Here is a 23,335-nt window from a genome sequence, read left to right as displayed (position 1 = left end):
AAGACGTGTAAGTGACTTTTTATTGGCGTGCGTTTTACTGCAATTGTGAAAGATTTTAACTTTATTCACTTACGTCGTGTAGATCATGGCATCGAAACGTAGAAGAACTGTAATGACTGGAGCGGAGCGAGTGAAATGCATCCATTTGAGCAAGGCTGGACACAAAGTTAAAAGCATCCAGCAGACACTTGGAGTCGGAAAGACGCAAATCTACGAAACTTTAAAAAACAAGGCATCGATTCAAATCCTGATGACAAGCCACCATCCAGTGAGGAAGCAATGCAAATGGCAACAAATCCATCAGTATGCACAAGAATTACCAGACATCGGTGATCAACGGGACAGTTACTTGCAACTAGCAAGAAAACTGTATGACACGCAGGCAAACATTGTCATAAACCAAAGAATGCATCCAACAAAACAATCCAAAATAGACACATTTTTTTCCCAAGACAGAAAAAAAATAAACATTAAAATACTCTAAGTATTTTACTGTTGTGATTTTTTTGGGATACACCTGTATTGCAGTTTTTGTGATGTAAACAGTTTTTGGACAGTATATTTTTGTATTTTATTGATTGGGTTGTTACACGTGCATTTTGTCAACATACTTGCAGGTTCAAAAGGACATGTACCATGCTCATTTCCCAAATGAGGAATTTCTGTTATCCGGACAAATTGGACAGCACAAACACGAGTCCGCACTAGAGAATATTTACTGTATTTCATTCGGGGAACTTTTTTAAATCTCACAATTTTGGATTGATTTTGTGAACATTTGTTCGATAAAGTGAGCGTAAGGGACAAGTCCATTAGGGATCACTTGTGAGGCCATTACAATATGTTCTGCGTCAGGATCATAGCCGTGCTGCATGAGAAGGCAGCTCTGCTTTGTGGTAGACACACTGGACTTGATCTTTTTTGCGAAGTGTGAAATGATCCCTACCTTTGGACACTCTGTCTTTTCCGACTGATTTCAGTCATTGCAATGCTATGAATTGCAGATGGCCTGAATAGACCCCTTGCTTCGTCCTCATTCACATTGGCTTTTCCTCTCCGTCCTTCAGCGCCTTTTTCTGCTAAACCGATGATAAGTGTCGCCATTTGAAGCATCGCCTTTTGGAAACGGGAAGACATGAGTAAGAGGGCACAATGGCCGCATACTGACACATCACGCCGTTTCATCTTGTTGCCTCGACTCCTTCCATTAATCTGACATTGAACATAGTGAATTTTGAATCAGCAGCACCAGTGACGGGAAGCACAACTGTGATGCGGAAGCTTTGTTTTTTGGAGAGAAACTTGATTGGCTCGTCCTTTTGAGTAGCCTTTAAAATTGTCAGCCTGTGTGACCATGCTGCCATTAGTGTTGCAATGACCTCAGGGTTCATTGTGTCCTGAAAGTTGCCACGATCTACCTGTCAAGTCTGAATCCTACCGACTTTCCCACCCCCCAAGGTCCTCCTCCCAGGTACTTGTAAACAAACAACAAGCAATAAATTACTACTCCGTGTTCTTACTTAAAAGGGAAGTCAAGTTCAAAATGTTGTTTCCAATAATATGTTCTACGCAGCCACACTAGTCTAAAGAGGGCAGTGTGATTAAGATTGCACTGATGGAATAAGAATTAAGCAGAACAAGCCACCCGTTTTTCAGCCATCCAAGATGCTGACATTTCATGCCACAGCACTCCCTGCTGACGACGGGAATTGACATCAAAGGGCCCGCAGGGTCGGACGTCACGGCCCACCCATCACCCATTCTCTGGCTTTGGTCACGGACAAATGCCGACGTTTGTTTGAGTGTATGTGATGTGGTGCACAGGTTCAAAAGCCAGATTGGCCCATTTTATGCTCACGTGAACACAGAAAAGATATGCAAATTGGCATCTAATTGGCCTGTCAAGATACAAAAGACACCACAAAAAAGAAAGAACGCTGGAGAAATCAAGAGAAATACTGGATTCATTTCAGCTGCTTTTCACAGGCACAATGCATGAAGCAATTTCAGTTCAGGGGACTATTGTTCGAGAGCAGGTTCTTTCCGCAATTTTTTTGCTCCATGAAAAGCACTTTTCTCTATCCAATCGCTTCCATTGTCTCTCAACCCAAAGAGAGTTACCTTCCATATTTACATATGCATACACCAAAATACAGCCATCGCCTATGCATGAGAGGCTAATAGTTGCATCATACTAGGATACCGCAGGTTTTTTCCAGCTGCAGCTTCCACTCGAAACAGTTTTGAAGTGGGAGTAAATTGGAGCCCATTATTTGTGAGGTCAGGGTTCCCAACTGCCCGACCCGAGAGAAGGCTGACATTTTCCAGGTAGTTCATCCCAAAGGTGGTGCTTCTTATTGTTGAGGTCAGCTTATTTCACATCAAAGTCATCCAAAAACGCACGGTCCAAAACTTTTGGCCAAGATGAAGAAATGAAATTCAGGGGGAACTGTGTCTACTCCAACGCCTGAAGAATTTATGAATTAAATGACTGATTAAATAAGATTGTGTCAATAATTTACATACTTCACTTAAGAAAGATCTGATACATGCATAGACACATACACACCATGATATACATATAGTCCCGTGAAAAAGTAATTGCCCCCCCCCTGATGTCAGTTTTAAGAGAGATAGATAGATAGATAGATAGATAGATAGATAGATAGATAGATAGATAGATAGATAGATAGATAAATCCTTTGGTGAGGCCACGTCAAAGTCCTGATTTTAAATCCAATTGAGATGCTGTGGTGTAACCTTTAACGGGCAGTTCATGTTCAAAAAACAAACAAACAAACAAACAAACAAACAAAAAACAATATGGCGGAGAAGAAATAATTCCGCAGAGTGGAACAAAATTCCTCCAGAGCGATGTGAAAGACTCATCATCAATTATTACAAACGCTTGATTTCTGTTATTGCTGCCGGGGGGGGGTCAGAAAGATTGAGGAATTTTTGTTTTGTTTTGTTAATTTGAATTGTCATTTGAAAAGTTCATTTTGTATTTCCTTGGGTTGTCTCTGAGTGACATAAACACACACAAACACACACACACACACACACACACACACACACACACACACACACATTGTATCTTGGATCATGCAAAAATGGCGGGCATAAGCTGCAGCAAAGCAGTGGCTTCCCTTCAGGGGGCTCCCACAAACCACGGTAGTTAAGTTAATGCGAGGGATGCAATAGTGAGGCTGTTAGCCACCACATGTGATTTCAACAAATAGAGCTCTCTTGTGGCTCCAGTTTGGACTCTTTCCTTCTTTTAAATGGGCCAGAAAGGACCTCTGTGATCTTTTTCACAATAGCCCCATGCAAACTTCAGCTGACAACAGCAATACCACTGAATGTACAGCATGAGGGTTCAGATGTAAGATTTTGAATAAAGTAATTTGTAAATGGAATCTTTAAATATCAATATCTGTTTGTGGCTTTTCTTCCTCTGGAAACCAGGGCAAAAATCCTTGCCAAAATAGCAGAGCAGCGTCTAAACCTTCATTTTATGACGTCCCACTGGTGTAACGGGCTCATTTCGCCATCACTATGTGCCACAGAACAGATATTCACCTCTGAGGTAAATGTGCTTCTCTCTGACATTTCATTTGGGGAGGTTTGAACTTCATTAACATTCAGAGGTAAAATGTTACAGCCTTCCTCTAGTGATTTCATCACAATTTTTTTTCTTTTTAACAATCTCATCTTGTAAGGTCTATTACATAAAGAGATCCAGATATAAAACAAAGAGTGCAGAGTTAACAAGGTAATAAAAATGATGAGATCCAACAAAGACCAGTGCAAATATTATCTTGAAAATACCGTTTTAGCAGAGAATCATTTGTTCTTGCGGTCGTAATTTGCAATGGTGTGTTTGCCGATAAGAACACCAAAATATTAGTTGCAATTCATTGCTGTTCTCCAGCACTCCAAACTACATGAATAAACATACAGAGAACCCCCACAAATAGGGGGTCTTCTGGAGAATGGCCAAAATCCGTGCGCAATCGAGGTCCTCCTTAAAAAGGCTGACAAGTATCAAGTACAACTTTATTGTCAAATGTGCTGTCATACAGCACAGATGAAATTTCCTCCCTCTTAAATAGACAACAGACAAAAAGAGGAGCTGCTGCGGGTGCCCACGCCACCAGACAAGTGCCTATAGATGCCACACGACGGTGGTAAAGCACACATTTTGTCTAAATAAACTCAAACATAGCTCAGCGACACCACACGATGCATTTTCAATTAGTTATTTTTTTCACAGCAATTTTTATTTTGGTCGTTCTTGTTCACTATAATAACCGGCACATGTCAAACTGCGAATATGCCAAGGTTCACTGTATTGTCTATCAATGCGTCTGTCATAGTTCTGTTTTTGGTCTGGCCAGCAGGTGGCATGAGCGGACTTCTGGGTGCACACCTGCTGCCAATCCATTCATTATGGGTCTCTGTATTTAAGGACTTTTCTGCGGTTCACCCTGTTGTCGGAGTATTGGTTATGCCTTGCTGTTTCCATGCTCATAGACCCTTTTGCTCTAGACATCGTCATTTTTCGCTTTTGATACTCTCGGTACTATTGATCAAGTAAGTATGGTTTTTATTTAGTGATTTGGCTTTTGCTTGCGTGTGCTTTGGTCACATTGCTTTTCGTTTACATTCTCGGTTCTTAGTTTCTCCCCTTGCCTTTTGGGCAAGCGCTTTTTGTTAATACTTATTGTACTTCCTGGTCCGTTTGGACCAGCGCTTTTTGTTACTCTTTGTCGGTGCGATTTTTGTATTAAAACATTTTTGCTACGGAGACCTTGTTGACGTCTACACTTTTGGGATCCAAACTTAATTCGGCTTGTCCGAAACGTGACAGAATACTGCGACCACAATGGATCCCGTAGATGTTAACAAGATAATGACCACCTTGACCAGCCAGGGACAACTGGTGGGCCCGCCAGGACCAGCGCTCGCCGGGGCCCGAGATAATTTGAGATCCTGGATGGAACAAGCGAGCAACCGAGGAACGCCATCCTCAAGATCACCTACGGTAGCCACCGAGATACCATCTCCCCCAATCGTGGGGCGGGAGCCTAATTTCCCACACCCCCATCGCTATGGTGGCAAACCGGGCCTCGGTAAACAATTTTTGCACCAATGCTCCCTAATATTCGACCAGCAACCTTCTGCTTACGAGAAGGATAGTACCAAGGTGGCATTCGTAATGAGCCTTTTGACTGGTCAGGCGGCGGCCTGGGCAGTGGAAATAAGCAATGCTCAACCCGGGCTTCGGTCTTCCTTCCCGGAGTTTGTCGCCGAGTTTCGTCGCGTGTTTCACCATCCTGTTATGGGAAGGGAGGCTGAAGGACGGTTATTAGCTATTCGGCAGGGGAAACAATCCGTAGCCGAATATTCCATTTCTTTTCGGATTCTGGCCGCCCGTAGTGGTTACGGTGACCGCGCCCTCTGTGGCTTGTTTGGCCGCGGATTGAATGTATCATTCAAGGACGAACTGGCAACCCGCGATGACAGCACCAATTTGGAGGAACTTGTTAATCTGGCTCTCATCCTGGACAACCGCATGCGGGAGCGCGAGCGGGAACGTGGGGCCGAACGGGGAAACGCCCGTTTTCAGCCCCGATGTGCGGGGGGTCGACCAACTTCCCACGAGTCCTGGCGACCGTCCGGACCAGAGCATCACCCCAGTACTGGGACTGCCGACGCAGAGGGGGGAGCCCATGCAGCTGGGAGGCGGACGTTTGGGGCCAGAGGAGAGACGGCACCGGATTCGGGACCAGGCCTGCTTCTACTGCGGTCAACCAGGACATCGAGTTGCCAACTGTTCCGTGACACCGGCCCGCCTGGCTAGGCGCTCCGAGAAATGTGAGTTTCCTCCCAGCACTGACTCACGGGAGCTGAGAAGGGAGGAGTCCAGTACGGGACAGCCTAAAAGACTGGAGCTGGACGGAACTATCTATGGTCCCTCACAGGCTATTACGATTCGGGCATTGGTGGACTCAGGGGCGGACGATTGTTTTTTAGACCTCATGATGGCTAATGAACTGGGTTGTCCGGTGGATGAGTTAAAAGATATAAAGCGGGTTCACGACCTGGACGGGCGGCTCTTGATGGAAGTGAAACTGATCACCGGGCCATTAAAACTAAGGTTGTCAGGCAATCACATTGAATACCGGAGATTTTATCTAATGCGGTCTCGTTCCGTACCGTTAATTTTGGGGTTGCCGTGGCTGAGAACCCATAATCCTGTCATTTCCTGGGAACGTCCCGCGATCGAAAATTGGAGTCCGTTCTGCTATGCCCACTGTTTGCACTCGGCGGCAGAAAATAGAGGTCCAACGCGTAATGATCCACCGGAAGTCATTTGTTTGGATAATGTGCCGAGTATTTACCATGATTTGCGTCAAGTGTTTAGCAAAGACCGCGCTCAGTCCTTGCCGCCGCACCGACCGTACGATTGCGCAATCGACTTACTTGATAACGCCCCTCTTCCGAATTCACGATTACATCAGGTTTCACAGCTGGAACAAGAGGCTTTGAGGGAATATATTGACAGCTCACTCTCGGCTGGCCTCATTAGGCCATCTAAATCCCCATTGGGGGCCGGGTTCTTTTTTATCGAGAAGAAAGACAAGTCGTTACGCCCTTGTGTCGACTATCAGGGACTAAACAAGATCACCATCAAAAACAAATATCCCCTTCCGTTGTTAGATTCGGCATTCGCCCCCCCCTCCAGTCTGCCACCATATTTTCAAAACTAGATCTACGAAGTGCTTACCATCTGGTCCGTATTCGTGAGGGGGATGAATGGAAAACGGCATTCAAGACACCTTTAGGGCATTTTGAGGATTTGGTCATGCCATTTGGGTTAACAAATGTTCCAGAGTCTCATTAATGACGTGTTGAGAGACCTTCTGAATGTATTTTGTTTTGTCTATTTGGACGACATATTGATTTTTTTCCCGTACTCTTCAAGAGCACCAACACCATGTCAGGCTCGTTCTGCAGCGCCTGTTAGAGAATCGGTTATTCGTCAAAGCAGAGAAATGCGAGTTTCACGTCGATTCTATTTCGTTCCTTGGTTTCGTTATTGAGAAGGGTCAGCTGAGAGCTGACTCCGCCAAAGTTAAGGCGGTGGTAGAGTGGCCCACACCAACTACTAGGAAACAGCTGCAACGTTTCTTGGGTTTCGCTAATTTCTATCGCCGATTCATCCGTAATTACAGCCAGAGAGCCCTACCTCTGACCCGGTTGACCTCTGTCAAGGTTCCCTTTAGGTGGGACACCGACGCCGACAACGTGTTTTTGGAATTAAAGAAGGCCTTCACTAACCCTCCGGTTTTGCAACATCCTAACCCATCTTATCCTTTCATCGTAGAGGTGGACACTTCAGATTCAGGGGTGGGGGCGGGATTGTCGCAGAGATCCCCAGTTGACCAAAGACTCCACCCTTGCACCTTCTTCTCTCGTCGTCTCAGCCCAGCCGAAGCCAACTATGACGTGGGAAACTGTGAACTGCTAGCAGTCATTTTGGCTCTGCAGGAGTGGCGACATTGGCTCGAGGGGACTGAAGAGCCATTCACTGTGTACACCGACCACAAGAACCTTGCATACATCCGCTCTGCCAAGAGACTAAACTCACACCAAGCCCGGTGGGCGCTTCTCCTTACACGTTTCAACTTCACCCGTACCTATTGCCCTGGCTCAAAGAACATACGACCTGATGCTCTCTCCCGTATCCATGACCCCGCGGAGAGGAGCAGCGAACCACAAAGTATTCTTCCCGACCATCGTATTTTGGGGGCCCTGAGGTGGACAATAGAACGAAGGGTCCAGGAGGCCCAGAACGGAACCCAAGTCCCGGCTGGCTATCCTGCAGGGAAGCTTTTTGTACCCCCACCTCTGCGCTCGGAGGTGTTGCAGTGGGGGCACACGTCTAAGATGGCTTGCCATCCTGGGGTGAACCGGACCTTAGAGCTCGTCTCGCAGCGGTTTTGGTGGCCGGAGCTTCGGAAAGATACGCTGGACTACATCAAGGCCTGCTCCACCTGCGCATGCAGTAAGGCATCCCACCAACCACCGGCTGGGTTGCTGCAGCCTTTGCCTGTTCCGTCTCGACCATGGTCCCACATCTCCATGGACTTTGTCACAGGCCTACCTCCTTCCCGGGGCAAGTCCGTCATACTCACCATTGTTGATCGCTTCTCTAAATCTGTTCATTTTGTTGCCTTATCCAAGCTGCCATCCGCCCTGGAGACCGCCGACCTTCTCATCAAACACGTCTTCCGTCTTCATGGGATTCCGGTGGACATCGTGTCAGACCAGAGTGTGGAAACGTTTCTGTCATGCCATGGGGGCCACTGCTAGTCTGTCCTCTGGTTACCACCCGCAGTCTAACGGCCAAACGGAACGCCTGAATCAGGACTTGGAGGCAGCTCTGCGCTGCGTTTTTCTCCATCGCCCCTCCTCGTGGTCGACTCTACTGCCTTGGGTGGAATACGCCCACAACACCCTCGTCTCGTCTGCCACCGGTCGGTCTCCTTTCATGTCTGCCTATGGTTATCAACCTCCTCTATTTCCTTCCCAGGAGGGTCAGGTGGAACTCCCGTCCATACAGCTCCACCTGCGACGGGCCCATCGCGTGTGGAGGGAGACCAGAGCTGCACTGTCACGCACTGCTGTGAGGAACCGGCAGATCGCTGACCACCGCCGACGCCCAGCACCTAGTTATCAGGTGGGGCAGAAGGTGTGGCTGTCGACAAAGGATCTGCGACTGACTGGTACTTCTCGCAAGTTGGGGCCTCGCTTCACGGGACCGTTCATGGTGGAATCGGTCATCAACCCCGTCTCCGTCAAACTCCGACTGCCGCCCACCATGAAGGTCACCCCAGTCTTCCACGTTTCCCTGTTGAAGCCAGTGGCCACCAGTTCCCTGGCTCCTCCTCCCACATCGCCTCCTCCTCCACGGCTCATCGACGGCGACCCGGTGTACACAGTGTGGGAAATTTTGGACTCTCGGCGCAGGGGTAAGGGGTTCCAGTATTTGGTCGACTGGGAGGGCTACGGCCCGGAGGATCAGCAGTGGGTCCCCCACTCCTGGATCTTGGACCCGTCCCTTCTCCGTGCTTTCCACGCTGCGCACCCATCGAGGCCGGGTGGTCCGCCAGGAGGCGTCCGTGTTTTGGGTCTGGCCAGCAGGTGGCAGGAGCGCACTTCTGGGTGCACACCTGCTGCCAATCCATTCATTATGGGTCTCTGTATTTAAGGACTTTTCTGCGGTTCAGCTGTTGTCGGAGTATTGTTTATGCCTTGCTGTTTCCATGCTCATAGACCCTTTTGCTATAGACATCTTCGTTTTTCGCTTTTGATACTCTCGGTACTATTGATCTAGTAAGTATGGATTTTATTTAGTGATTTGGCTTTTGCTTGCGTGTGCTTTGGTCACATTGCTTTTCGTTTACATTCTCGGTTCTTAGTTTCTCCCCTTGCCTTTTGGGCAAGCGCTTTTTGTTAATACTTATTGTACTTCCTGGTCCGTTTGGACCAGCGCTTTTTGTTACTCTTTGTCGGTGCGATTTTTGTATTAAAACATTTTTGCTACGGAGACCCTGTTGACGTCTACACTTTTGGGATCCAAACTTAATTCGGCTTGTCCGAAACGTGACAGCGTCCAGTGTGTGATTTTGATTTTTTTTTTTTTGTTTGTTGTTTCGTTTTTTTTAAACTGAAAGCATCATTACTTCCCTGCAAAATGTTGATGCTGTGCTTGTAGTTCATCCAAGTGAGGCTAAGCGGTATAAAAACAGTGTTTGGAACACATTATCTACATTTATTTTTGTGCTTGCAAACACTTTGTTTTTCTTCTTTCTACCCCCCAAAATTGCTGCTGTAGACTGTAAATTTCCCCAGTGTGGGACAAATAAAGGATATCGTATCTTATCAAATTTTTTTGATACTTATTGAGGTAAGAAAGTGACATGAACACATTTCTCCTGAACTATGATGTAATCTCGGAATGCTTTGTGGTTTACAGCTAGGCGTCAGCCCTTCAGCGAGCATCCCAGTGACTGTTTGATGTTGTGCATGTGCCTCTTTCTTCAGGCCTGCTTCACCAAATCAGCGCTAACTGCACAACTGCAACACCTCCACAAAGGACAAGCAGAAATGGAACAAACGAGGCAGACAAAAGAGATGCTCCCCGTCCCTTCTGGGCAGGCAAACAAGCCTGGTCAATTCAGTCCTCCTTTCGACCTTTGATGCGCATATCCTGCATCTGTTCAACCGCCAAAAATATTCATTTGCCTCCTCACTCCTAGCAAACGTAACAATTCATCTGTTGTTCTGTCAAATATCACGGCGCCTGCTTGGTAGGGTCTCGGAGTCTAATTAGCACGGTCTGAAGAAAAGTGACAGGTGTTGCTGGATGACAAACCATGGCAAAAGAATCCAAAATAAAGCCATCAGCGTTTGCAAGACAAAAGTTTCGCAAATGTATGCATTTGAAGAGTTCATTGTGTGACGACAAGAGAAGCATTTCAGCTCACGTCTGAACTTTGTCAGGTGTGCAACCTTTTCTGCGTTTTCCCCTCATAGGCTTTGTGGTAGCTGCGTGTGAGCTGATCAGAACGGTTGGGCACTCCCAGTGCAGCGGCTCGAAGCGTCCAGCAGAGACGCGATCATGGAACACAGTTTGACACTTTATAGCATAGGTGTCAAACTCAGGTCCTGGAGGGCCGCTGTCCTGCATGTTTTCCAAGTTTCCCTGTTGCAACACACCTGATTCAAATGAACAGTTTCAATATCAGGCTTCCACAGACCTTGCTGATGATCTGATCATTTGAATCAGATGTGTTACAACAGGGAGACTTGGAAAACATGCAGGACAGCGGCCCTCCAGGATCGGAGTTTGACACCTGTGCTTTATAGGATCACATTAGAGCATAGGTGTCAAACTCAGGTCCTGGAGGGCCGCTGTCCTGCATGTTTTCCAAGTTTCCCTGTTGCAACACACCTGATTCAAATGAACAGTTTCAATATCAGGCTTCCACAGACCTTGCTGATGATCTGATCATTTGAATCAGATGTGTTACAACAGGGAGACTTGGAAAACATGCAGGACAGCGGCCCTCCAGGATCGGAGTTTGACACCTGTGCTTTATAGGATCACATTAGTGGTGGAAAAAGTTTTGAAATTATTCTTTCAAAAGCATGACATTTCTACAGTGTAGACTTTTCATATCACACGCATTTTTGGTTTGTTTGTTTGTTTGTTTTTTCCAGAAGCACCGAATACATGTTGTACAGCCATGTATATCATCAAAACATGTTGACACATAACCACTGTGCAATTCTTTTGATGGGTTGGGGGTAAGACAAATGGGAACTGGCCCAGAAAATTGTATCGCATGCATCCATGTTCTTTTTTTTTTTTTTTTTTGCCATGATGCTCCCACAGTGCCTTTTGTCTATTCTCCATTTTCCTTCACAGCATGCTCTTGTTTCTCTCCAGCGACTTCTGTTCCGCAGAGGAAATACTCGAGTGAACAACGGCATGCTATTCTGGTACCATGCTGAATAGGGAGAATATACGCCTGTTGACTGTGGTCTCGGGATGAAGAATGGGAAAGAGGAAACTGACTCCGATCTGCTTCATGGTAACCTCGAGTCCATTGCGAGCATCCTTCATACGAATTGGATTGAAAAGGCTTGCTCAGAGCGCACCACTCCATCGCCACACCTTGGCTCTAAAGCGACAGAGGGTCGGGCATTGTGGCACGCAGTCATAACTTACCCCTACACATGACGGTTAAGGCGAGGCCACTGCGCTAGCTTCAATGAAATGCGCCGCCGCAGGGGAGGGAAGGACAGGATATGAGTCAAAACGCAATTAGGACAAAGTATGGGCTCGGAAGGTGAAGGGAGCGAGAGAGAGACTGCCAATAGGACGCATAGAGAAGAGCCTGCGGCGGCGGAAGGCCGAAGGATGGGAGCGACGGCAAGCGGCTAAAAGCTGTTGTCCGTCTCCTCGATGCAATTAATGAGAAACATGGCATTGGGCTGAATAGGAAACAAGGGGAAATAATATGATACAAACACGCCGACGTGTTTGTATCGCTGTAGACCACAGGTGTCAAACTCAAGGCCTGGGGGCCATATCCGGCCCGCAAGGTCATTTTATGTGGCCCGTGAAAACAAATCATGTGTATCAACTTGCTAAAATCTGTACCAAAATGTTAAATTGTCACTTGCAATAAGTGACAATTCTGCACTTAAGATTCTACAATAACTTTGTTACCCTCTTTACACTCGAACAACAATTGAACAAACTATTATAATTGACTTGGCTGATTTCAAAACCAGTAATCTATTAGGTTGTTGAGTACAAGTAATAATTTTGTGGTTTCACTGTCATAACGGCCCTCCGAGGGAAGACGTAACTCCAAATTGGCCCGCGACTAAAATAAGTTTTGACACCCCTGCTGTAGACGATGGTTCAAAGGAGATCAATTGGGCGGGTGCTCCAGCATTTTTCTTGAGTCTCCTCAAGCTATTGGGAGAGTTTCACCCTCATCAGGGTCAAACATGTATCCAGAGCAGCTTGCACAGCATTTAGAAAAGATGGCTGGGGCATGACAAAAATAAATGGAAGACAAATCTAAAGTTGAATATCCATTGTCCATGGTTGTCGGCGTCGGGATTAATAACTGCTCATTATGGCCAAATGGTTTTTAAGTGTTTCACAGCCAGAAGGGCTCTTTGTTTGCCTTGCAGTCTGGAAAACATTTATCTAATTATAACAGCGTGCTCCGTCTCATTCTCGTCACTGTCAGCTCTGCAATCATCGCATGGCTGCGTCTTATAAGACGACACAATCAACATCTGAAAGCGTCATCTGAAGATGAGCTTTATAATGATGTTCTTCTGCCGCATTTAGGTGTTAACTCATTCCGTGGCGTATTTGAGGTCTGCCATGCTGCCAAGCATAAAATACCTGCGCAGAATAGAACAGACATGAGCTGTACATCTTGCTGATGACAAGAGCCACAAGGATTTTTCCTCCTCCTTGACCTACCGCATCAGCATCACGAGTTGAAGTGACTAGTCAGATTTTTTTTTTAATTGATTTTAGAGTTTAGTGCCCATAGGCGTTAGTAGAACAAATTGAATCCCAGCACACCAAAAAATTGAGTGTTCAGCCTTAGAGGCTCCAATGTAGTCTGAAATGATTTCAATATCTTTGCATTCATTTGTCCATGCGTGTAGCTACCTGCATAGGGGATCGCCACATCCTTGTCAAGAGCAACAAGCGGAGGGTCCAGCAACACAGTCTCCGTGTTTTCTGTGATCACGCCATGGTAAGAAGCTTCAATCCACGGTTTGTGCTTGTTGACTGTGGAGGGGGGAGACAGGATGAGATTAATCTTTTTTTGTTCCTGTTCAACGTTTTCTTGAATGCACATTTCAATTCAAAGCAAGCATTGCAAGGATTGTTTTTGTAATTCACAGGTTTCTTTCCACTGCACATCGTATCATCTGGACGTCCCGAGTCAATTCAAAAGATCTTGGAATGGAAAGGAGGTGGGGGAAAAAAGTGACATAGCTCCTTCTTTGTGATTGATCTCAGTGGTACTACGACAAAACAAAGTCATATTTGGAACCAATTTCTCTTGACTAAAACAGAGACCCCAAAAAAAAAGCACCGTCCTACTTTTCTGTGTACAGAATGCAATGCTTCATATCCCCTGCAAAAACATGCTTATCGTTCTCAAAACAGTTCTCGCATTAGCATTTGTCCTTGTTTAGAAAACATGGCGTCGTGTTAAAAAAGTCAAAATATGAGGCATCACTAAAGAAAAAAAAATACATAGTCGAAAGTATTACATAAAGATTTTCCAATTGGACATTCAGGCTGTTGAGATGAAGATGTGTGCAAATATTTGATGGAATTGTATAATTGCTGCCAGATAGGAAGATGGCGAGCATAACAAATGGTGAGAATTGAGCAAGGTCATACAAGTAACAGAGCATTCCTTCAAATGTCACCTTGGCTCACATTGTCTTCACTAATTGAGAGATGCTGCTGTCGCCTACTTAAAAAGAGCCCTTCGCTAAATAGACATCAGGTAGCTCAGTAAATCAACGCCCCCGGCCACTATTTGAGGATATATAGCCCATTGCAGACAGTAACACCCATCTATTTTGTCAATAAAACCTTCGTAGCATGTTTTCTCTGAAGTGAAAACCTTGTGGCTCACACATGAGACTCAAAGCCAATGAATACTCTCATCGGGTCCTTAGAATGGAAGTTATCACTCTGGGTGCAGAGAGGAAAGTAAGGCCCATGCCGCAATGAGATTCAGTGCACCAGATGATCCAAAGATTACAACAGATCACATCACAAATGATTACCGGCAGTGTGGATTATACCCCCTCCCGCTTTTCATCTGCTCAATCCAATAAGTACATAGACGCCTACATGCACGCCACAAGTGGAGAGGGGAAAAAAAAATTACAGTGTTAATCACAAGTGTACAAGTATTAGTGCCTGCAGGAGCTTTGGTGTCAACACGACAGCAAGCCAGTGAAGTCCAAGTGCAGATAAATTCATCAGGACAGGAGTGCAACTTTTCAAAATAATCAGGGCACAATAACATCCTCACATATAAATACAGTCATCCCCCACCACATCGCAGTTGACTTTTTGTGGGTTAGGTGCATTGCACATTTTGTTCATACAAATACACAGAAGGCGCGCAGAAGCGGTGCGCAGGAGCACTGGAAAGTGAATAGTGTGCTACAAGTCACTGAGCTTTTGCACACCAAGAACAGGTCAGGCCAGTCTCATTTCAAAGTTGAATCGGTTGCCGCAATGATTGCTCTGAGGGCTAACTTCAAAATAAAAGCTAAATAAGATATTTATAGCCATGTACCAGTATGACTGGTCACTTTTATTTTGAAGTTGATCCATGCAGCGTATTGAATGGTAGTCTACAAAGAACTTTGTGGCTGCTGGAGTGACTGGGCTGGCTCATTACACCTGCCCTGAGACTGTGGCTGATGCCGGCGCAACAATTATGTTAGTTTTGCTGCACGCGGCTTCGACGTCGGCCATAGTGGGGGGTTCACTTTAACAATAAGACAGCAATAGCACAGTTTAATATGCATGTGACAAATTCAATGAAAATTGAATTTTAGTGAAGAGTTTGGATTTCGGTGTCTTGCGTTTATGACTTCAATAGAAGCATTCCAGAAGTTAAGACCACACAAAGGTGAAACACTTTCAAGATCGGTTTTGAGTGTGTCCAGCATGCAACAGCTGTGACAAATTGAATTCAAAAGACATTTTGATTATTCACAAGCTAACTGTGACTTAACACCCTCAGTATTTTGCGATGACCACTCCTCCCCAACCCCCCCCCAAAAAAAAGTCAATGGATGGAGAGAGGTATGCAAAGACAGGCAAACAGTCAAGTACACTACTGAGATAGCTACAGCATTCATAATGTGAAACTTAAAGCTTGCAAACACAACAAGAATTTGAAGCACCCATAGCAGGCCTGAAAGAAGTGTTTTCATGAGTTTTCCCATTCGCCGCAAAGAAAGGGCCGAGAGTTGACTCTCTATAAACAAAGTGAAATATTCTCTTTTAAGATCCAGAAAGCAGAGCACTGAAAATGTAATGTGAAAAATATCTTCCATATCATTAAGACTGTAAAGCCACCTTTGACAAATGGACGGTGTTTGTCCATGACATTCTTGCCTGTGACAGCTAACAAAGCAGCAACATCATTACCAAACAGAACATCTTCAGTCATTATGGCATCATGGTGCCCATTACGGAGGTCTAACTCACTTACTGGGATACTGTAGTCTAAAATTGCCTCCACCAGGCCTGTGTCAAATCTATTCTGGCAGAAGAACTTACTGGAATCCATAAACAAGATGCAGGCCTGTCTTGTGCAGTAAATGGCATGACTGCCATTCCAGTTCCTTCTGGTACACGATGTGTCAGTGTCATCCCAGAGGAACACTAGAAGAGTTTAGTCCATTCATCTCTTCTTTCATTTTTGAGACATTGTGGCATGTTGATGGTTACGCTATTCAGTATCTTCATGAAGAAACTAGTGGTGGTGAATGTGCCCAGTCAGCTGAATTGTTGGAAGACAAAAGGCTGGGGGGGTTGCGCAGCTACAGAAAAAGTCAACAATGTAGAGGCGAGAAAACAACATCCAAAAGAGAGAACTGGAAAAATCTAAATTACATAGGCAATTTTGTAGCCTCAGCATATTACCCTTTTGCTTGTTTGTGTGTATCAGGGAGAAAACTCTTCTTGTATGTGCTGTGGTGTTTTGTGTGCTCTGCTTGTATGATGCGCAGTGGTCCTCTGTGTTTTGCTCCAAGTTGCAAGCTGTGTGTGGTGGCTGTAAACTCAAGTCAACACTTTTCAGTACTCAACTCAAGTTGATTTATGTAGCATTTTAAAAGCACCATTGAGTAAAAAATCAATTCTATCATAATTTGAAATGTAAAGATAAAAACAATGCTAATATAGATACATTCCAGCTTCTATTCAGTCCATAAACAATAATGCATTTCTTCTGACATGTCTATTAGATGACGTATAAACATTGTCATTACAGTGAAATGTTTACTAATAGATACAAAGAAATACTAAGGTGCAGTTTAATATGGCATGGAGCAAGGGTAAGTGATGGAGCGTTAACAATAATACAGTAATGCATACTTAGACACTGATGTGTGTAAGTGCCATGCTTTAGTAACTAAATGCCACACAACTAAGCTAACAAATCTGAAATATAAAGCAGTGAAAAGGAATAGCATTTTAAAAGCAGAAAAAGCTTAGCTTGCGAGATGCAAAAACAAAAAAAAGTGTGAATTAGACCCATGAAGTTTAATTTCTACAGTTGCCACCTAGCTACAGAAAAACAGATTGTTTGCCGATCAGCATTGCATGTTGAAGCTAATCGCTAAGAAGTAAATCTACTTAACAATACAGTATACTAAATGATTGGGAGGTTATTTGGTATTATCATTTGCACTAATATTTATGCTCTACATATAAATCTACATCCATGGGTTCATTTTAAGAGTTAATAAGAATGATGAATTTTTATATAATGAGAGTATCATCAGGGCAACATTTTATTGATTTTGTGGTCACACTAAATCCTACAGTTGTAGGGTTTAGTTAGTATTTGCCTATTTTAGCTAATGGACGAGCTACAGTAATTCTGTGGAACAGCCACCTAAAAGGAGGATGGCCAAGAAGTGAAGTGAAGGGAAGGGAAGGGAAATTACAAAAAAAGCGAGAGTAGAGAATGGGCCATAAATGAAGATGGCCGAGCGGGTGATCTCCATGAACTGAGAACGGCAGGCAGTGAGAGGAGCACACTTGAATGCCGTGGGAGCAACCGCGCGAAATTAGAAACTGTTCCACTCGAGTGACTTGTCAGCATCTCTCCATCCTTATGCTGATTGCATGGATGGAGTCTCACCAATGTGGTTTCACAAGAGTGAGTAAACTCCTCCCACTTACTGGATGTAATTATTTGATCATATTTTTTCATGCTTACAAGCCTGAAGAAATTCCACTTTGTGGCCGTGTTGTCCATGTTAAAGCTTGTGTAACTGTCCAACACAGCCAAGTCTAAATGACTCAACTGCTGGCAGCAGAAGTGAGAACACCCCCCCCCAACCCCCAAGTGAAAATCTGCTCTTTCCCTTCCTTCGCCAGTGGCATTGGGCACTTTGGTATTACAAGATCTCAGGTGTGAGTAGGGAGCAGCCAGGTTAAATCTGGTGTTATTGCTCTCTCACACTCAAATATTGGTCACTGGAAATGCACTCGGAAACCAAACGGTGAAAGGTCTTATGTGAAGCGATATAAAACTCAACTTTTTTTTTTTTCTAATGTAAATGTGAGGGCTTGAATCACTTTGGGTGAGACTGTCTTCAGAAGAGTCAGGCTTACCATACCATCGATGTACTGCATTTTCCCATCTCTATATCTGTAACCATCTCTCTCTAGCCATCTATCAATCAGTATCTAGATTGCTACTTAGCTCGCTAGATAGATATAGATTCAAATGATGTCCAATTGTTTTCTGTGCTGACAAAGTTGTGAAATCCTGAATAATGCCTGTCTGCAACAGGAGAAGTGGTAATATAAAACCCTCATCCTAATACGATTACTGCCAAATGTGCATTCACAGAAACACATATCAGATCAGGAGGCAGTTTGTTGTACTTCTGCTGGATCTTATTAGGCGTAGAAAAAAAAGTAGTGTGTTTCCGGTAACCCAACCGACCGAGAATTTCTACGTCGAAAAAAAACTTTACGGTCGGCATTTTTTTTCAAACAACCCTCTACATTTTTGTGTAGAGGGTTTACATCGGTGCAAACTCTCGCGCTATTCACGTTGAGCACGTGCGTCGTTTGCCCTGTCGTCTGTCAACAACATTGAAACATGGCAGTGGCCGCGACCTCGGACGACAGTTTAAACCGCGTTTTCTGTGTTACAAGCGCATGCTCGCTGGTACCGTAATGTTAAGAAAATAGCATCCATTGATGTATCGAAAAAATTCAGCGAAATATTTGATGAACACCACGGGCCGAGTAAAAACCGAGGGCGGAGGAGGACAGCGGCGGAGGCGGCTCCCGGAGTCCGGAGCGGGGAGAAAACTAAATAGGTGGTGGCGGCGCCGTCCGCGGAGTGGTGGGTTCAATGTCTTCTTGTTTTATGTTTTATGGTTATTTTGTTTAAATTAACTGACAATTTAAAGACAAACGTCAAAGGGTGGATGAGGATTTAATTGCAGCTGCTGCTGCAACGCAACCCTCAGCCGCTCCAGCGACCGCCGTTTCGGGAGAGCTGTACCCAGCCCTCCCCCCACAGTCGCAAACTACAAGAGAAAAGAACTCAGTACCCCCTCCGTCCTGGGGAACAAATCTAACTCCCGATCAAACTACCGCGCATAATTGGAGTCTAGAGAACCCGGTCAAACCGCATGATGGTCCAAACCCTGGACATCAACACCAAACGCGTTCCAAGGGCACGGTGGGTGAGTGGAGGTGGACCCTCGACCCATCCAACCCGCTAGAGCATCAGTCGGCATCCCGCGGCTCCGGAGCCTCATGCGGCTCTTTCATCCTTATAATGCGGCTCCGATTGGCTTGGGAAAATAAATTACTAAAAATTTTTTTTTTTATTTAATTGAAGTGTGTTTTATTTGTGTTAGTTTTTACATTATTTTAGTTCTAAATTTGAAGACTATTGTGATGTTGAAATATTAAAATATTAATTAAATTATTTGATATTATTTTTTCGTCGCTCAAAATAGACGTCACACTGCGGAAGCTGGTATACCCGCTGAAACGGCGTCTATTTTGAGCGACTTTCAACCCCGGCAAAGCCAATGGAGAAATGTAAGAAAAGAAAAATATCTCAAGAAAATAGAACATTCAATGATGCCTGGGCAGATTCATTTGCATTTACCTCGGGCGAGAGTGGCCTACCAGTATGCCTAATTTGTGGAGAAAAACTGGCTAACAATAAACGGTCAAATGTCGCAAGACATTTTAACAATACACACAGAGCCTTTGCTGAAAAATATCCAGAGGGAGAAGAGAGGAAAAAAGCTGTTTCGGAACTGATGCAGAAGGCTGACCGGACGAAAAATCAATTCAAGAAGTGGGTGAAGTCTGCAAATTCAACTACATATGCAAGCTTTGTGGCCGCATTCAGACATTAGTTATTTTTTCAAGAATTCAAAATGTGTTCATTACATCGGTAAAATTTAATTTTCTCCGTAGCACTTCATAAGACATAACCACACTATAGTTGTTTATACAAAGTGTAAAGGTAAGAAAAAGCAATATATACAGTGTTATCTTCATTTTAGATAAGATAAATGGATATAAGGATGACGCCTCATGGCATTTTTCTGCTTTCGTTTGCTACATGGACAATTTAAATTCAGCTTTTTAATTTATTTGAAAGAGACATTCATTGTTAGTATTTTTCAAGAATTCAAAATGTTCAAAATGTGTTCATGAAATGAATAAAATGTAATTTTCTCTGTAGCACGTGGATTTCATAAGAAACATGCTGCGGTAAAGTAGTAGAAGTTTTTTTTTTTTCATTTTAGATGTGCGGCTCCCAGTCCGCCCCCCGGCCGCTCCAGCGGCTGCCGTTTTGGGAGAGCTGTACCCGGCCCTCCCCCTTGCAGTCGCAAACTACGAGAGTAAAGAATTCGGTACCCCCTCCGTCCTGGGGAACAAATCAAACTCCCATAACACCCCTCAATCAAACTACCGTACATAATTGGAGTCTAGAGAACCCGGTCAAACCGCAGGATCGTCCAAACCCTAGACATCAACACCAAACGCGCTCCAAGGGAACGGTGTGGGAGTGGAGGCGGACCCTCGACCCATCCACCCCGCTTGAGCATAATTCGCATGAATCTAGATTCGAAGGGTACCCTTTCCAAGCGTTCCCCATGGTTCAAATGCCGTCGGCGAATGAGGAATCGCTGTATGTACATAAACCGTGGACGCCAGCCGAATTTCAAGACATCGCCGCGTCACTTTCAAAACCAAAAGACTCTTTCGGTGTCAAAGGTTGCCGACCGCTGCGCTAGAGCATAATCCGCATGAATCTAGATTCGAAGGGTACCCTTTCCAAGCGTTCCCCATGGTTCAAATGCCGTCGGCGAATGAGGAATCGCTGTATGTACATAAACCGTGGACGCCAGCCGAATTTCAAGACATCGCCGCGTCACTTTCAAAACCAAAAGACGACCCGGACGAGTTCGTAAGAGAACTATCAGATTTAGTCCACAGCCACAGGCTTAACGCGAGTGAGACCCTGAAATTACTTTCATTAACTACCGGCTCCAAATTTGGCGCAGTTGTAGGCAACTTTAATGGTTAAAAAGCTGCGGGGGGTTATCTGTGCTATGATGAACTCACGCAGCTAGGGGGACCCCTTGACCAAATTATGGAACGTTGCGCCAAGGCATACGAGCAGACGCAAAATCCAAAAGAAATTGCCACATGCTTTCAAAAGGCTGATGAAACTACGGACGATTTTTTCCACCGTCTGCGGCCAGTGTTCAAAATACACGGCGGTATCCCTGAGACACAGTCAAACTTGTTCAATTTGCATTTAAAACAGCATTTGTTGAACCAAGCATATCCTGAAGTTACCCAATATGTTAAGAGACATAATTTGAATTGGCCAACATGTCTGATCGATGAGGTTTTGAATTACACACGGAATTTCGAGCGACTCGAGAACAAGAAAAAGAAGAATGAGAGTCACGTGACCAACATTTATTGCGCCACAAAAAACCCACACGCACACAGGAAAACCCCGGGTCCTCCTTATAAAAGTAATAAACAAATAAGGTCGTTTTCTCCCTTCAAATTAATCCCTAGGGACCAAAAACGTTTTGTTGAAGGCAGATGTTTCCTTTGCGGGCAAAAGGGTCACCTGGTGAAAGAATGTAAACAACAGCGGAAGGACAGGCGCGTGCGGGAACGTGATAGTAGCACGGGGACCTCCTCATCAGATGAGGAGGATTTACGACCAACACGGAATAAAACAGAGGGTGTAGCTATGACAGCGGTAAAGGCCTCTGCGCCTTTGTTCGAAACGCCCGCCTCAAGTGAGGACAAAGGTGACATCTCAGCCGATAGCAATCATGTTTTCGACACAGAAAACTACCTGCTGAGACGTCAAACCTCTCCCATGACTAAGCCAGAAATGACGCTGATGGTCGAAGGAATCCCGACTGTTTTCCTTGTTGATACTGGTGCAGACATCACCGTTCTCGGTCGGTGGGATCGTGATACCGTGAAGCCAAGCGACGGCAAAATTTGCATGAAGGGAGCACACGGCTCCGTGCAGCCCCTGACGTTATTGCAAACAGTAACCATCACTTCCCCCACAAACCCAGACCGTAAGGCACTCGTCGAAGCTGCGTTAAACCCTCGCTCTCCGCACAATTTATTGGGACGACATGCTCAAACGCAACTCGAGATTTACACAATCGTAAATCACAAGGGCCAGGTCGAAGCCCGCATGCGGAATAATCAAGATGATGCTCGCTATTTTTGGACGCTCGACTTACCAAACAATGACGTAACTCAGAGTTCCGAATGTTTGGTTCGTTTGGCAGGTACCAGATTAAAGCCAGGAGGTGACGTGCAAACGGTGAACAACCTGCACGTGACCATAAGGCGTAAGCGGACACCGGGACCAGACCCAGACTACACGGAAGTTTTTCTGGGCCTGGAACCCCAGGGTATTGTTATTGAGCATGTGTATTGGAAAGATCAGTGGTGTTTCGCCACAGCGCGGGTGGAAAGGGCGGTCAAGCCCCTCCTCTCACAAGTGCAACACACTTACATACCGCTGGGCAAACCAGAGCAATGCGAGTGGAAAAACATGAATAACCTTGCCAGCTTCGTTCCAAACCACCTGTGGAGTCCCTCCCCCGCCAATCCGGGGTGCGAGGAAACACAGGATGGCTGGGTGCGTCAATACATCAATTGGAAAGTGATGACTACTGTGGCCGTTCATTTCAGCTGACAAACTGCAGTTACACGTGACGTACTAGCAAAAGAGGCACAGAACACAACACATGATGATTTGAAATCAAGACAAATTTTAGCACCTCACACAGAACGAAAATATTGGACAAATAAGAGAGCACAACCGGATGACGCAGGGATAGAGAAATTGGAAGACGGGAAACGTTGGCTTCCAATCTCTCTCTTCGAGTGCGCCGCGAGGTCGACACATGGCTTGTCACATGTGTCAACGGGGGGATGATAGCGATGATAGCACAGGTGCACCAATATTATCATACACATGGGACTATGCATTTTTCAAAACATTTTTTAGACATTGTGTAATCTGTTTGAACAAAACAAAAGGGAAACGATACTGTCTTGTCATTGTTAATGTGTTTTCAAAATGGGTTGAACTGTCTTCGAGCGCTCGCGATGATTCGGGAACTGTAGTGAAAGCACTGGGCGAATTGTTGGACATTGATTTGAAGCGGCTGGATTTGTGGAACACTAACGGAACTGTCAAAGCCAGGCTCATTAAGACAATGAGAGAGACTAAAAGACTATTTAATCAGAAAGAGATGCATAGGCACAATGACTTGCCAGGGTGTTCTGCTCCACAGACTCACCAGGTCCGGAGTGGTGATCAGAATTTCCTCAAGGTGCTGAAAAGACTTCTCTGGGACAGTGAACGCTGGAATGGCCCCTCCCAAGTGATTGCAG

The 23,335-nt window shown here is 45.1% G+C and overlaps 1 protein-coding gene across 1 annotated transcript in view; it reads right to left on the bottom strand.

The window, feature by feature from the left end:
- LOC109527145 (calsyntenin-2-like) overlaps positions 1-23,335 on the bottom strand; it is a 164,655-nt gene that overhangs the window by 80,154 nt on the left and 61,166 nt on the right. Inside the window, exon 2 of the mRNA XM_019888883.1 lies at positions 13,283-13,405. Coding sequence (XP_019744442.1) covers positions 13,283-13,405 — 123 coding nt within the window. The remainder of the gene's footprint in view (positions 1-13,282; positions 13,406-23,335) is intronic.

Source organism: Hippocampus comes, unplaced genomic scaffold, assembly GCF_001891065.2.
Source record: "Hippocampus comes isolate QL1 unplaced genomic scaffold, H_comes_QL1_v1.1 scaffold228, whole genome shotgun sequence".
Lineage (NCBI taxonomy): Eukaryota > Metazoa > Chordata > Actinopteri > Syngnathiformes > Syngnathidae > Hippocampus > Hippocampus comes.
This window is presented reverse-complemented; position numbering and strand designations above follow the sequence as displayed.